Consider the following 17454-nt stretch of genomic DNA (forward strand, 5'->3'; position numbering starts at 1 on the left):
TGTAATTAATAATTTTTTCTGTGATAATTCACTTTAACCATGGATAATATAAACACATTGTGATAAAATGAAGGACTAATTTTCAGGATGTGCATTTCGTGATTAAAAAAGAAAACTGAACAATTTTTTTTCTAACTTATAACCCAGTGTACCTCACCAAACCTTTCAGCTTGTCTTAACTAATACAAGCAGATTACACACCTCGTGGTAGAAATACGAAAAGAAAGTTTAAAAAGTTGTCAAAACAGGTTATGGAAACTCCAAATTATGGAGTAATAGTAAATATTCTTTGAGGTTTGGACTGTCCATGTTTCTGTCTTAAAACTTTTTTCCCACTAGCATTCGACCAAGCCTCCTTCTAATCTCTTTGGTTTTGATGGAATAGATGACAGGGTTGAGCATGGGAGGCACAAAGAGATAAATGAGGGACAAGACTGTGTGCACAAATCGGGGGACATGCCTCCCATAGCGGGCAGTCATGGAGACACCAACCATGGGAATATAGAAGATGATCACAGTACACAGATGTGACACACACGTGTTGAGTGTCTTTAACCGTTCCTCCCGAGATGCAATGGCAAATACAGAGCGCAGGATGAGCACATACGAGAAGAGAATGAGTGCAGAGTCCAGGCCAAAGGTAGATATGACAATGAAGAGACCAAAAATATTGTTGATGGTGATGTCACCACAGGGAAGATGGATGAGATCTGGATGAAGGCAGTAGGCATGGGACAGTACATTCGCTTTGCAGAAGGACAATCTCTTCAGAAGGAGAGGCAGTGGGAAAACCACGCAGAAACTGCGGGTGACTACCCCCAAGCTCATGCATACAACACGGGAATCTCTGAGCATGGTGGTGTAGTGCAGAGGGTTACAGATGGCCACATAGCGGTCAAAACTCATAACCAGCAGGACCCCAGACTCCATGAAAGAGAAGAAGTGGATAAAGAACATTTGAGCCATGCAGGAATCAAAGCTGATCTTCCTTAAGTGGAAGCAAAATGTGGCGAGCACGGTGGGCAGTGTGGAGAAAGACACACCTACATCATTAACTGAGAGCAGGGACAGGAAATAGTACATAGGCTGATGCAAACTCTGCTCCTCCTTGACAATGAAAAGGATAAGGGCATTGCCCACAATGGAGACAATGTAGAGGGTACCGAGGAGCAAGAACAGCCAGTGTTGTGAGTTCTCCAGCCCTGGGAGGCCTGTCAGGGTGAAAGTTGGCAACACTGAGCTGTTGTAGATGACACCTCCCATGCTGGGAGGACTTGTACGGTAGGACTTGTACTGTAGGACCACCACCTGTAGAGAAGACAGACATACAGTTTATACATGACCTTTTATGCCATCCAGACCCTTACCTTATAGCTTAATCAAGTTGTTGATCTCACCCACTCCTTGCCCCTCTTGTTCCCCATGGTTTCTGGAACTGTCTAAGTGATTTCAGGGTATCCAGCTGGCTCAACAGGTCACATTACCTTCCTCTGTACCTGTGCCTATCTCCACCATGATCTTCCTTACATTCAAAGCTAGGAACTTGTTGTCAATCTACAGGCATCACTTTGTTCAAGACCTAACACATTATGCTCTTGATGACTACTTCCTGGACTGTTCTGAGCATTCCAATGACTTATCAAGCTGTATGCTTTTTCTCTTTCCAGTCTCACACTCTACTGAGTATCTGCTGCTTATCACAACTCTCCAGGTATCTCACTCATATTTAGTCTCCCAGTTCTTCCTTCTATTCCTTCAGTTAGAATGTAGATGAATAGAAAGATACCTGTCCACAGCCATATCCTTCCAGACTTTCATCAAGATGCATTAGATGCCCCCACTATATCTTTTCATCCTTCTATCCATTTATCCTATGGCATTAAGATTTCTGCAAGAATAACTTAGTATACTGGAAGTCTTTTCTTAATAATGTCCTTCAAACTGAATTGTATCTAGCTCCTGAAAACCACAGGATTAGTAATCAGTACTCTATATCATGAAACTAGTTCTTATCTGTGTTCTCCATTTCTCTGAATAATACTGTAATTGTGCCTGAGACTAAGACTCAGAAATCTAAACATTATATTGTTTCTGTCTTTCCTTTACCTACTACATTAAATTAGACCACAGCAGTCAATATTATACTGAACCCTAAGTGCATCTGCCAGCACTTTTCTGCAATTCCTTCCACTTATATTCTTATACTTTGTATCAAAGACATCACATTTGTATGCCCATAAAAATGCCCTCTTAATGAATCTTTTGCCTCTATATCAATCTCTAATCTGGAATAAGTCTAATATTTTCAAAAGGAAGGTTTGCAAATGGGACCATTCTGATTAGAAAGTTTGAATGCCCCTTCACCACCAAAGAGTCAAAAGCAAACTCACAAGTCTCGAGTTAAAGACCTTCTGTAGGCCAGTTCTAAATCAATATTTTTGGTCTCAATTCTCAGAATTTCATACTTGTACCTCAAACACCCAGACTGGTTATCCATATTAACAGTAGTGTTATAGCCATGCTTTCTGGGAAACAAACTCACTCAGAAGGACAATGCAGATAGTGGAGTGCAGTTTATTACACCGGCGGGCCCAAGGCAGAATCTCCTCTTAGCCAAGGACCCCGACCAGTGAAAATCTTTTATACCCCATGTATACGTGTCCAAACCCACCAGTCCAAATCCCTTCCGGCTTACAAAGGAAGGGTAAATACAATCACAATAACCCCATCATTCACCTGTTATGTGTTCAAACAGCTAATAATTAATAAGCCTGTGGTTACATTCTGATAGATACTGTCCAGAGGCAGGGGTGATTAGTGTTTGTTTTCTCTTATGCAATGAGTGACTTGGATGTGATCTTCAAGATTCCTCTGCCCAGATGGGGTCTTATCCTTCCATTGTCATTCCCACAGGTGCTAAGCACAGAGTTCAGAGTCCATTGGAGAGGCAGCCTAGCACGATCAGCACGGACAGGCCTGAGATGGAGTCCAGGCCCTATGAATTCCTTCTTCGATAGCAATATTCTTTCCTATTATTCAAACATTAACTACAGCTCCCCACCTCCCAGAGTTTCCCAGAATATCTGAACTTATCTATTTAACCCATCTTCTGGGGCCGAGGATCAACGATGCCCTCCACTTCCATGAAAATCTGACTGGTCACTGCAGTGGAGATAACTGCTCTCCTCTCTTTACCACTCTCAGAAGCTGTGGATTTGCATCTCCTTTTGTGCCTATTTTTCTGCCTGTTCTACAGTAGAGCCTCTTATTGTGGAGTTATGATAGTTCCTGTTGAATTATGAAACTTATCTCCCCGTCTGACTCACCAGCTCCAAGAGATCCACACTTAACACTCATTCATTGCTTCAGTTCCTGCTGTGCTCAGTGCAAGGCCAAATACAGGAGACCAGGAGAATCACTCAGGAAGTCACTGATCCCACAGGATTTTGATTCTCTTTGTTTGTAAATTGGAGGGGCTAAGGACTTTGCTAATGGGGTAATGAAGATCCAAAAGTAAACTACTGTGAAAAGCCTTAGGACCAAAATACTTGCAACTCTGAGGTCTAAACCTGCTCTCTATACACAGCTCCAGGCTTTCATCTGCCTTTGTTCCTCCACCTGTATTAGGACTCCTCTATCCTTTTATCTCAGGGTGCATTTTCCCCTCCATTCTGCATTCTAAAAATCTCTTTTGTTTTTCCTATATGAAAGCTCTTCTTAAACATTTCTAAGTTTGCCTCTGTATGAAATATGCAATATCTCTGACTTGGAGATTTCTTTAAGCACTAAATAGAATCTTGCCAAGTGGTTTCCAAAGCAGTCATTGTCTTTTTATAGATTTCCTCCCCTGCCCCCCCACTCCCCACCACCAGTTTGTTTTGAGAAATGGATAAGAGTGCTTATTTATTGCAGAACATCTACCTCCAAACTACAGCCCATTGGAGTATCCCTGCAGAGAAATGAATGTCTGAATCTGACAGCATTGGAAGATTTCAGAGAACAAGAGGACTAAATAGAAAATATAGAACCAGGAAAGTGAAAATATGCAGAAAAATTTTTTAAAAAAGCAAAAATAATACCTGACTCCTATAGGAACAGCCTTTCTGTCTTCAGATTGTCATAACACTCGGGATTTCTAAGCTGAGTCAGCGTGCCTTAGTGCCTGAGTCTGGAGTGTCTGACACTCCACCTTACTACCTGAGAGAGTCCATGGAGGGGGCGGAGGAAGCAAGAGCAGTTGTGGGGGCCCTGCCCATTCCCGCTGCCTCCTCTGCCAACTGCCTGACCTGAGCAATATAAGGCTGCATCCAGGAAGTCCCTTGAGTATTTATCAGCTCAGGAGCTCATGGACTGCTGGGAATATGGAGCATCTGCAGTGTTCTTTCCTCTCTGACTTAATAGTTTGTTGCTTGCATGGGTATGTAGGAATAGGAATGATCAGAACTGGAAATGACATTCGAGGATATTGTATCCAGCTGCTCGTTTTATAAAAGAGATCATTAGTGCCCAGAAAGGAAAATAGGCATCTCAATTTATACAGCTTGTTAGTGGAAGGACATGTAAAAACTAGATCTTCTAGGTTAGTTTATGGCCTTTTCACTTTACAACTATGATCAATACCTACAAGAAATGCTGTATTCTGTAAAAAGTGCTTAAAATCCATGTAAGTTAGGCAGTTGGATTTATTAGATCTTGTGAAATTCTCTCCGGGATTACCCGGGGGATTACCCATGAAATTGACCCCAAGCATGATAAGAAGCACTGGTTCACTGTGGCTGACCACACACATCGCATAATTCCAGGTCAAATTATAAAAACGATTTGGCTTGATCAAGAAAGTGTAAATGTATACAGCTGCCTTCTTCACAGATATTTATTGGACACCTACTAGGGTGACATCATCAGTAATGAGCAGTAACTGTTAAGGTTTTGAACTCACTGTACCTGAGCTTCAGTCCACTTACCTTGAGAAAGTTTCCAACATATATGCAGCTTTATTTCTTCACCTGTAAAATAGGTTATAATTATACTTCAATCACAGACTGATTAGAATGACTAAGCAATAGACAACAGGCAAACACATTTAACCTATTGGCTGCCATATAACACTTAATAGATGGTGACCAAAATACTGAAACTCCAGTATTTTGGTCACCTGATACAAACAGCTGACTCACTGGAAAAGCCCCTGATGCTGGGAAAGACAGAGGATAGAAGAAAAGGATATCAGAGGTTGAGATGTCTGGTTGGTATCACCAATAAAATGGACATGAAGTTAGGCAAACTTCGGGCGATGGTGAGGGGCAAAGACGCCTGGTGTGCTACAATCCATGGGGTCAAAGAGTAGGACATGACTAGGTGACTGAGCAACATGTGGTTATTTACATCCTAAATATTTTAAAGAAAATATGGCACATATATTCCGTGGAATATTACTCAGCCATAAAAAATAACAACCTATGCCCTTTGCAGCAACACGGATTGACCTATAGTGTGTCATACTGAGTGAAGTATGTCAGATAGTGAAGGAGAAATATTGTATGACATTCCTTGTATGTGGAATCTACAAAGAAGTGATGCACATGAACTTACAAAATAGAAAGAGACAGACTTACAGAACAAGCTTACAGTTTCCAGGGGGAAAGGGATAATTAGGGAATTGGGATGGGCATGTATACACCACTATATTTAAAATGGATAACCAACATGGGCCTATTGTACAGTACTTGGAACTCTGGTCAATGTTATGTGGCAGGCTGGACTGGAGGGGAGTTTGGGGGAAAATGGATACATGTATATGTCTGGCTGAGTCCCTCACTGTCTGCCTGAAACTATCACAACATTGTTTGTTAATTGGCTTTAGCCAAACACAAAATAAAAAGCTTAAAAATAAAATATAATATAAAAAGAAACTCAAAATTATGTCCTGAAAGTAAAATCACTGGGAGTGGGTATTAACCTAAGTTTACCAAACAATAAGTTATTGAATACCTTAAATAGCTCAGTTCTGCTAAGACACTGACACATATACCTAGAAGGGATAGTGATTAGCAGCAAGAAATGCATACTTGAACCAGATCAGGGAGGGTGTAAGGGCTTGGGATTAGAAAGAACTTCTCATATACTTAATACTGATCTGAAACTAAACCCATGGAAAAATGCAATAGCTTCTCAACAATCCCACTCATACATAAGCCAGATCAAGGGATTTAGTGCATCACCTAATATATCCCTAGATTTTCCCATAGTCACACTGATAGTCATGGAAAAATGTCAGGAACCAACCACGCCCTAATCAACAGGCAGGGATTTACATGAATTCTCTATTGTTCATTTTGCAATGTGTGTGTTTTTATTTTTTTATTTTCTGAAATGAAAAAAAAATGATACTTCATTTTATTTATGACAATGTCACAATCCCTACCCTACAGGTCTACAGTAGGTGCATGTTAACAAAAGTAACTATAAATCAAGTCATTCATTTAGCATTAGACACAAATTTACTCCTGGGAATGTACAGATGAATTATTAATTTGATAATTATGAATTATCAATTTGATAATTCATAGTCAGGTCTAGGAGACTCCTAAGGAAACATTTAAAATATCTCAGTGAAAGCAATAATAATAGATGCAAGGAGATTTTAGGGAAGAACAAAGGAAGGGAATCTGCAATATTCTAGGGCAATCAGAAGAGATTTCTAGGTGCATGTAATAACTCTCCTGATTTTCAAAGAATGGGCAAATATTTTTAAAGTAAATGCAGTAGGAGGAATGTCAAAGGATGTCAAAACATGTCAGGTGTAAAAGCATGAACACAGGTATAAGACCTTAAAAGGAAACACTGGAGAAGAGTGGGTGTAGAATTGTGTAGCTATATATTCAAAAAGGCCAAAGGTCAAATAACCCTCCACAGGACCCAGATCCAATACAGTAATACTTCTTATGCCCTATACTCTTCCAATCTTGTGGGTCCAGAAGGCTCTCCAAGAACCAGCACCAAAGGAGAAAATGTCTTCTCTTTCTGCTCCATAAAGTAAATATTCTGGCATTTGCTTCCAGTGGCTCAAGCAGACACATAGACGAGATGGACCCCGGACCCACTTCCAGCTCATAAAAGATGGTGACCATAATCTTGGTTAGAGACTAGGTATAATTCATCTTATAGCTTTAAAAGAATGGAATATTGAACCAATCAAACTCCATGAGCAGTGGAAGTTAAATAATAGGTAGAGGCTAAAGAAGCCCAGGGGCTTCCTCTGGTAGCTCAAACGATAAAGAATCTGCCTGCAATGTGGGAGACTTGGGTTTGATCACTGAGTCAGGAAGATCCCCTGCAGAAGGAAATGGCCACCCACCCCAGTATTCTTGGAGAATCCCATGGACAGAGGAGCCTGCTGGGCTACAGTCCATGAGGTCACAGAGTTGGACGTGACTGAGTGACTAAGCAGCAGCAGTGAAGAAGCCCAAAGCTCTCTTCAAAGCAACCTTGGCTTCCAGTTCTCTTCTAATATTGCACACATGGAGTCAGTATTGTCAGATGATATGAACTAATGAGAATAAGAAGACAGATTAGAAATAAGACCTGATCAAGATGAAAAATGATGTTACTGCATGACGAAATGAAGAAGAAATAGAGGAAGAGTTGGTGATGACTTTCAAATAAGTGAAACAAGTGAGATGTCTTATAACACTCAAAGAAAATTTCAAAAGGAGGTGCTGGGTAAAAAAGCTGAGTGCTAGGTCTTTCACAGTTAAGGGTTCATCTTTAGTCTTTATGAGAATAATATTAGTGATGTGGTTTGGATAAAAGGAAGATTCCAGGGCACTAAGAAGAAAATCGAAATTGAAAACTACAGGCAGGAAAAAAAAAAAAAAACCTTAAAGATTTGTTCATGAGTTAATGTGAATAGACTTATCAGGAGAATACGAATTGTGTGGAAACAGTCCCTGCAGAGACAGGCCAGGAAGAGCAACAACTGTCTTCCTAAACTTCCTCAGTAACACTCAACAGCTCTGTATCTTTATTCCGATAGAGTTTAGATCAAATGAGGTAAAGACAAAGATTATTTTTAATGTTTCTGGTTCTCTCTGAGTGAAGAGCTTCAACATGAAACTACATTCGTCTATCATGTCTGAGGTGATGAACACCATCCAAGACCCCTTCTACTTCACTGTCACAGGCATCCCTGTATTTGAGGAGGTCTACCACATCTGGATCTCCATCCCCTTTCGCTGTCTTTACACTGTCTCCATCATGGGAAACACTGCCATTCTCACTGCCATCCGTACAGAGCCATCCCTCGTCCAGCCCATGTACCTGTTCCTCTCCACGCTGGCCCTCACTGACCTGGGTCTCACCCTCAGCACCCTGCCCACAGGCATGCTCTGGTTTAACATTCAGAAGTTCAGCTTTGAGGGCTGTTTTGCCCAGTTCCTCTTCCTCCATGCATTCTCCATTATGGAATCTTCAATCCTACTGGCCATGTCCTTTGACCACTATGTGGCCATCTACTGCCCTGTTCATTATGCTACCATCCTCACCAACAGTGTCGTTGGCAGGATGGGACTATCCATCCTTTGCCGCTGTGTTCTGGCTGCTCTTCCCTCCCTTTTCCTACTCAGTTGCCTGCCCTTCTGCCATTCCCACCTTCTCTCTCACTCCTACTGCCTCCACCAGGATATGATTCGCCTGGTCTGTGCTGACATCCGAGTCAACAACTGGTATGCTTTTGCTGTGGTTTTGCTCATTATTGTGATGGACCCTCTGCTCATCGTGCTCTCCGACACACTCATCCTGAAAAGTATCTTGGGCACAGCCTCATGGACTGAGAGACTGTGGGCCCTCAATATCTGTCTGTGCCACATGCTGGCTCTTCTGGTCCTGTATGTGTCCATGGTTGGGGTATCTATGATTCATCGATTTGCAAAGCATGCCTCTCCTCTGGTGCATGTTATCATGGCCAATATTTATCTGTTGGTGCCTCCAGTGATGAACCCTATCCTTTACAGTGTTAAGGATAACTAAGTTAAGCGGATCTGCCAGGGAGTTTTTCACCTCATTTCTCAAAGAAGCATGCATTTAAGGTGAAGGAATGAATGCACTTAATTACACAGAAATTGCAGACATAGGTCTACAGGGAGAGTATAGTCAAATTTTTGAATGGAGAGTGTAAAAAAAATCTCATGATACCTTTAAGGGAATATGAAATGATCTTGGGTTTAATCAGATTTTTGTTCTGGGAGAAACTATCAGCAAACATTCTATCCAAATAGTTGTGGATTCAATTTGATCTGATTGTAGCACATTTATCTGCCAATGAAATAAGCGTCACTGACTGAGTAAAGGGCTGTTTAAATTTTTTTTTCCTTTCTGAATATTTCTTCTCTCCAGTGGGCTTGGTTAAGTAAATGTGAATGAAAACCTTTGTGTTACCCCCACCACACATTCTCCTAGGCAGCTCCACTTCCTCCAGGTAAACTCCACGTTTCTGGTTCATATAATGGATAGGTGTGCTCTGAGTTTCTCTTGCCAAAAAATAGTAAATAGTTGAGCAAAGATGGATATTGATCAAGTTATTTGGATATTGATCCAGGCTATATGAATATTGATTAAGATATTTCTCAGCTATTCAACTGAAATAATCGAATCTACACTCAGCATGATTTAAGCACACACACAATGAGCAAAGAGCCTATAGATGGAGGTGGGTATAGTTAGAGCCCCCACCATTGGACTAACACTCCTGCATTGCTAGAGGGCCTTAGTATTTAGGATTAAAACTTCAAGTATGTCTGTAGGTGACATTTGTGGGAATATAAATTCATTTTTCTCACAATGATAGGCTATTTTTTTTTTTTTTTTACCTTAATGTTCTTAATGTGGTTTAAATTCTTAGAGGCAGTTTCTCTAAGTCATTCTGTACTTTGCACTTGAAAATGTTATGATAGAAAGGATGTGACTTTTGGACTTCCCTGGTGGTCCCTGGTATAGAATCTGCCTTCTAATACGGGGGACACAGATTCAATCCCTGGTCAGGGAACAAACATACCACCAGCTGCAGGGCAACTAAGCCCTTGTATCACAACTAGAGAAGCCTGTGTGATGCAGTGACGACTCTGCACAGCCAAAACAAACAAACAAAATAGATGTGGCTTTAATGATCAGAAAAAATTATTTTATGGAAACCAGGTAACCTCTCTCATAAATATCATTTTGAATGGCAGCCATGGGATTTCTTTGGTGGTCCTGCCAGACTCCTCTGTTTATGTGATTCTCCAAGCAACAATATTGGAATGGGTTTCCATGCCCTCCTCCATGGCATCTTCCTGACCCAGGGCTCAAACCCACGTCTCTTATGTCTCCTGCATTAGCAGGTGGGTTCTTTACTACTGGCATCACCTGGGAAGTTCATGTAAAAGATACAGTCTTGCATTACTAATAGGCTTCACAGGTGCTTGGTTTATGTGAATTATGTTCTCCTCCATTCCACAATTTACACTCCAGATTATGGATAGGAACGTTTATGTTTGCAGCCATTGTGGGAACAGGAAGTAGGGTGGCTGAGTGGTAATCATCCACTTACCCAGATGCTCCCAATTGCTATCTAAACACATCCTTGGACAAAAAGGGGTTTCTGAAAGTAGAGGTGACAGAACAAAATTAGCTTCAGGACAATTAGATCTACCAGTGACTTGGGCTGAATTTCCCACACATTCCTATTTTTAAATTTAAATTTAACCCCGGTATCTTAGCATGTGACTGCATTTGGAGGTAGGGTCTTTATAGACATAATTGAGTTAAAATGAGGTCCTTAGGGTGGACTCTAAACCCATGTGACTCTAGTCTCTATATGAAGAGACTATTAGGACCCAGGCACAGAAAGAAGGCCAGAATGATGACACAGGGAAAAGACAACCACCTGCAAGCCAGGGAAGGGGCCCCGAAGAAACCAGAAACATGAGAAATTGGTAGAGGCCTCCATAATTTGAAGGAAGTAAATTTCTGGCCACCCATTTTGTGGCCGTCCTAGCAAACTAATACAACCAAACACCTATGGACTGTATCTGAAACTGTGAAATAAAGTCAGCTATAGGAGATAAAATAATAATATTTATGTTGTAAAGGGACTAGAGGAAACATGAAGGGGGATTTGGGGGCAAAATAAGTTGTTCAATTACTAGCGGTGGTAGTTTAGTCAATAAGTAGTTTCCTACACTTGAGGCATCATAAAGTGTAGCCTTCCAGGCTTCTCTGTCCATGGTATTTCCCAGACAAGAATACTGAATTGGGTTGATATTTCCTTTTCCAGGAGTCAAAGACCAATGAATGATTGCAAATTGCGGGTTAAGCAATTAAAGACAAAGCATGTTTGACAGAAAGCATCAGCCAAGCCTCTGCATAACATCTTTATACCAGCTGCTGAGAATTATCTCTGTCTTATAAATGATCTCTTGATGAGAGCTATCTATCAACTGAAGCTTTTTATTCTCACAGATCCTGAAGTCTAGAACAGCCAAAATTTCACCAGAAATCAAATGAAGACATTAAATCAAGTAGTCTGCTCTTAATCTTTGTTCTTCAACCTTTTCTATTTCTTCTCACTAGACAAAGCCATTAATTATTTCTGTGTGCGTGTGTGTGCACACGTGGATATTTGTGTGGACTTTATAATGTAAGAAATGGCATGATATGTCTAGGTTTCAAAATAGATTTGATTTTTGAAAACATTTTATTGGTAAATCTCTGCATTAAGTTATCCAGTGCCTAGAATGTAAATAACTATACTAGTCACATTTTATTATGAAAATATTTTGCATTTCATAAAATTAAGTAGGTGGTGTTACTGACCATTTGTAAATATTTTAAATTTGACACATAAGAGGACACAGGATTGACTATCAATTTTTTGATGATATTAAATGGATTCTTCAAGTGGAAGATAGCCCAAGCTATCTTGGAAGCCCAAGCTGCTATGGAAGAACTCAACTCCATCCAGCCTCCTAAGTTCCTTTCTTTTGTAAATAATGAGCATAAAAAGAAGAGACAGACAACTTTAAGTAACCAAGATGTCTTCCACTAAGCAAATATATAAACAGAGTGTGGTGCATTCATACAATGGAATATTATTCAGAAATTTAAAAAGAATGGGCCATCAAGACCCATGGACTGTCACCTGCCAAGCTCCTCAGTCCAAGGAATTCTCTGGGCAAGGATACTGGAGTGGGTTGCCATTTCCTTCTCCAGGGGCTCTTCCTGACCCTAAAGATCAAAACCAGGTCTCTCACATTGCAGGTATATTCTTTACCATTTGAGCCACAAGGGAAGCCTCTAATCAAGATACATAAAGACATGGATGAATCCTAAATGTTCTTTGCTAAATGAAGGAAGGAAGTCTAACAGGTCTTTGAAACAATTATTATTTCATACAGACAAAACTCAGAAAAAGTCAAAACTTCATAGAGATTAAACTTATTGGTGGTACCTAAGAATTTAAGCGAGTGGCATATTAAATTAGTGAAGCACAGAGGGTTTTTTAGAGTGTAGAATCACTCTGTAATGCTGTGATGGTACACACATGACATTAGGCATTTGCTAAAACTCATAGAAATTTACAGAACCACAGAGTGATCTTTAATATATATAATTTATATATAATTATTCTATATAATTTTTAAAAATTACTCAAGATAAAAGACAAAATATGACAAAATGCAGTTCTATTACAAATATATGAAGCAACTGCACTGGAGAAGATGGAGGGAAATGGTGCTGATCTTTGGAAATGGGTGGGATCTGTACTAAAGGCAAAATAAAATATAACAAATGTTGCACCCAGGGATTGAACCCACATGTTTTATGTCTCCTGCAGTTGGATTCTTTATCAGTAGTGCCACCTGGGAACCAAGTTTCTCCCTACTTGGCTGCGATGTTATGGAAAAGCAAGGGGGGGAACGTGAATGATCCATGGACTGAAGTTGGAGATATCAGTATGAAGTCATGTTTCACTTAATGTAGATACAGATGATTAAATAAAACATATTTATAGATATTTGTATACAAACAGGGCAGTATACAGACATATATTTTCTTGCTCTCTTAACTGGGAGGACCAAGAAGAAATGACAAGCTAGTAGCAACAATTGTATATATCACATAAAGTTCAACATTTTGGAAATAATTTTAATTTATCTGGCAAAATCTGTACAGGAAATATTGAAGCTAAAATTTGTTAGATTTCCAGTGAGAGACTTAACTGAAAATTTGTATAAATTAAAGTTATTCTAGCACTATTTTCCATGCTGAAATAATATCAGAAAAACAAGAGATTTAAACTTTTTTGTAAAAATGCCAAACTAATCTAATTTGTCTTACAAGCAATGCTAAGCAAATTTGAATACTTGTATAATCCTTCTGAATATATTTATAAAATATTCAAATATTTTAAAGAATGTTTATGACAATATGAGCATATTCTGTCATTGTGTTATTATGATTATGGATTTTTGTAACTTATTTTATATTTGTATTTCTTTTGCCTCTCATCTTAGAAGCAAGGTTTTTGTCATGGCTTGACTATTTTCAGTAAATATATAAATCAGTCAGCTCAGTCTCTCAGTCCTGTCTGACTCTTTGCGACCCCATGAATCGCAGCATGCCAGGCCTCCCTGTCGATCACCAACTCCCGGAGTTTATTCAAACTCATGTCCATCGAGTTGGTGATGCCACCCAACCATCTCATCCTCAGTTGTCCCCTTCTCCTTCTACTCCCAATCCCTCCCAGCATCAGGGGCTTTTCCAATGAGTCAACTCTTCGCATGAGGTGGCCAAAGTATTGGAGTTTCAGCTTCAGCATCAGTCCTTCCAATGAACACCCAGGACTGATCTCCTTTAGGATGGACTGGTTGGATCTCCTTGCAGTCCAAGGGACTCTCAATAGTCTTCTCTACCACCACAGTTCAAAAGCATCAATTTTTTGGTACTCACCTATCAATAATTACCTTAAACGTAAATGGGTTGAATGCCCCAACCAAAAGACAAAGATTGGCTGAATGGATACAAAAACAAGACCCCTATATATGCTGTCTACAAGAGACCCACCTCAAAACCAGAGACACATACAGACTAAAAGTGAAGGACTGGAAAAAAATTTCACACAAATGGAGACCAAAAGAAAGCAGGAGTCGCAATACTCATATCAGATAAAATAGACTTTCAAATAAAGGATGTGAAAAGAGACAAAGAAGAACACTACATAATGATCAAATGATCAATCCAAGAAGAAGATATAACAATTATAAATATATATGCACCCAACATAGGAGTACTGCAATATGTATGGCAAACGCTAATGAGTATGAAAGAGGAAATTAATAGTAACACAATAATAGTGGGAGACCTTAATACCCCACTCACAACTATGGATAGATCAACTAAACAGAAAATCAATCAGGAAACACAAACTTTAAATGATACAATGGACCAGCTAGACCTAATTGATATCTATAGGACATTTCACCCCAAAACAATCAACTTCACCTTTTTCTCAAGCGCACATGGAACCTTCTCCAGAAGAGATCACATCCTGGGCCATAAATATCGTCTTGGAAAATTCAAAAAAATTGAAATTATTCCAGTCATCTTTTCTGACCACAGTGCAGTAAGATTAGATCTCAATTACAGGAAAAAAATTGTTAATAATTCCAACATATGGAGGCTAAATAACACGCTTCTGAATAACCAACAAATCATAAAAGAAATCAAAAAAGAAATCAAAATATGTATAGAAATGAATGGAAATGAAAACACAACAACCCAAAACCTATGGGACACTGTAAAAGCAGTGCTAAGGGGAAGGTTCATAGCATTACAGGCTTACATCAAGAAACAAGAAAAAAGCCAAATAAATAACCTAACTCTACACCTAAAGCAATTAGAGAAGGAAGAAATGAAGAACCCCAGGGTTAGCAGAAGGAAAGAAATCTTAAAAATTAGGGCAGAAATAAATGCGAAAGAAACTAAACAGACCATAGCAAAAATCAACAAAGTTAAAAGCTGGTTTTTTGAAAAAATAAACAAAATTGACAAACCATTAGCAAGACTCATTAAGAAACAAAGAGAGAAGAACCAAATTAACAAAATAAGAAATGAAAAGGGTGAGATCACAACAGACAACACTGAAATCCAAAGGATCATACGAGACTACTACCAGCAGCTCTATGCCAATAAAATGGACAACTTGGATGAAATGGACAAATTCTTAGAAAAGTATAACTTTCCAAAACTGAACCAGGAAGAAATAGAAGATCTTAACAGAACCATCACAAGCAAGGAAATCAAAACTGTAATCAAAAATCTTCTGGCAAACAAAAGTCCTGGACCAGATGGCTTCACAGCTGAATTCTACCAACAATTTAGAGAAGAGCTAACACCTATCTTACTCAAACTCTTCCAGAAAATTGCAGATGAAGGTAAACTTCGAAACTCATTCTATGAGGCCACCATCACCCTAATTCTAAAACCAGACAAAGATGCCACAAAAAAGGAAAACTACAGGCCAATATCACTGATGAACATAGATGCAAAAATCCTTAATAAAATTCTAGCAAACAGAATCCAACAACATATTAAAAAAATCATACACCATGACCAAGTGGGCTTTATCCCAGAAATGCAAGGATTCTTTAATATCCACAAATCAATCAACGCAATACACCACATTAACAAGTTGGAAGATAAAAACCATATGATTACCTCAATAGATGCAGAGAAAGCCTTTGACAAAATTCAACACTCATTTATGATTAAAACTCTCCAGAAAGCAGGAATAGAAGGAACATGTCTCAACATAATAAAAGCTATATATGACAAACCCACAGCAAGCATTACCCTCAATGGTGAAAAATTGAAAGCATTTCTTCTGAAATCAGGAACAAGACAAGGATGCCACTCTCACCACTACTATTCAACATAGTGTTGGAAGTTTTGGTCACAGCAATCAGAGCAGAAAAAGACGTAAAAGGAATCCACATAGGAAAAGAAGAAGTGAAACTCTCGCTGTTTGCAGATGACATGATCCTGTACATAGAAAAACCTAAGGACTCTTCCAGAAAATTACTAGAGCTAATCAATGAATATGGTAAAGTTGCAGGATATAAAATTAACACACAGAAATCCCTTGCATTCCTATATACTAACAATGAAAAAACAGAAAGAGAAATTAAGGAAACAATACCATTCACCATTGCAACAAAAAGAATAAAATACTTAGGAGTATATCTACCTAAAGAAACAAAAGACCTATTCACAGAAAACTATAAAACACTGATGAAAGAAATCAAAGAGGACACAAACAGATGGAGAAATATACCATGTTCATGGATTGGAAGAATCAATATTGTCAAAATGGCTATTCTACCCAAAGCAATCTATAGATTCAATGCAATCCCTATCAAGCTACCAACGGTATTTTTCACAGAACTAGAACAAATAATTCCACAATTTGTATGGAAATACAAAAAACCTTGAAAAGCCAAAGGAATCTTGAGAAAGTAGAGTGGAACTGGAGGAATCAACCTGCCTGACTTCAGACACTACTACAAAGCCACAGTCATCAAGACAGTATGGTACTGGCACAAAGACAGAAATATAGATCAATGGAACAGAATAGAAAGCCCAGAGATAAATCCACAAAACTCTCGACACCTTATCTTCGACAAAGGAGGCAAGGATATACAATGGAAAAAAGACAACCTCTTTAACAGGTGGTACTGGGAAAACTGGTCAACCACTTGTAAAAGAATGAAACTAGAACACTTTCTAACACCATACACAAAAATAAACTCAAAATGGATTAAAGATCTAAACGTAAGACCAGAAACTGTAAAACTCCTAGAGGAGAACATAGGCAAAACACTCTCTGACATAAATCACAGCAAGATCTTCGATGACCCACCTCCCAGAGTATTGGAAATAAAAGCAAAAATAAACAAATGGGACCTAATGAAAATTAAAAGCTTTTGTACAACAAAGGAAACTATAAGTAAGGTGAAAAAACAGCCCTCAGATTGGGAGAAAATAATAACAAATGAGGAAACAGACAAAGGATTAATCTCAAAAATATACAAGCAACTCCTGAAGCTCAATTCCAGAAAAATGAATGACCCAATCAAAAAATGGGCCAAAGAACTAAACAGACATTTCTCCAAAGAAGACATACAGATGGCTAACAAACACATGAAAAGATGCTCGACATCACTCATTATCAGAAAAATGCAAATCAAAACCACAATGAGGTACCATTACACGTCAGTCAGGATGGCTGCTATCCAAAAGTCTACAAGCAACAAATGCTGGAGAGGGTGTGGAGAAAAGGGAACCCTCTTACACTGTTTGTGGGAATGCAAACTAGTACAGCCACTGTGGAAAAAGTGTGGAGATTTCTTAAAAAACAGG

General features: G+C 39.1%; 2 protein-coding genes across 2 annotated transcripts; one reads left to right on the plus strand and one right to left on the minus strand.

Moving 5' to 3' along the window:
* Positions 1-318: 318 nt before the first annotated feature.
* LOC136174754 (olfactory receptor 51I2-like) lies at positions 319-1263 on the minus strand. The gene has a single exon (XM_065944951.1). The coding sequence runs from the start codon at positions 1261-1263 to the stop codon at positions 319-321; it is 945 nt and encodes a 314-aa protein (XP_065801023.1).
* Positions 1264-8130: 6867 nt separating this feature from the next.
* LOC136175987 (olfactory receptor 51Q1-like) lies at positions 8131-9027 on the plus strand. Its single transcript, XM_065946158.1, has one exon. The coding sequence runs from the start codon at positions 8131-8133 to the stop codon at positions 9025-9027; it is 897 nt and encodes a 298-aa protein (XP_065802230.1).
* Positions 9028-17454: the final 8427 nt, after the last annotated feature.

The sequence above is a fragment of the Muntiacus reevesi genome, chromosome 9 (genome assembly GCF_963930625.1).
Source record: "Muntiacus reevesi chromosome 9, mMunRee1.1, whole genome shotgun sequence".
Lineage (NCBI taxonomy): Eukaryota > Metazoa > Chordata > Mammalia > Artiodactyla > Cervidae > Muntiacus > Muntiacus reevesi.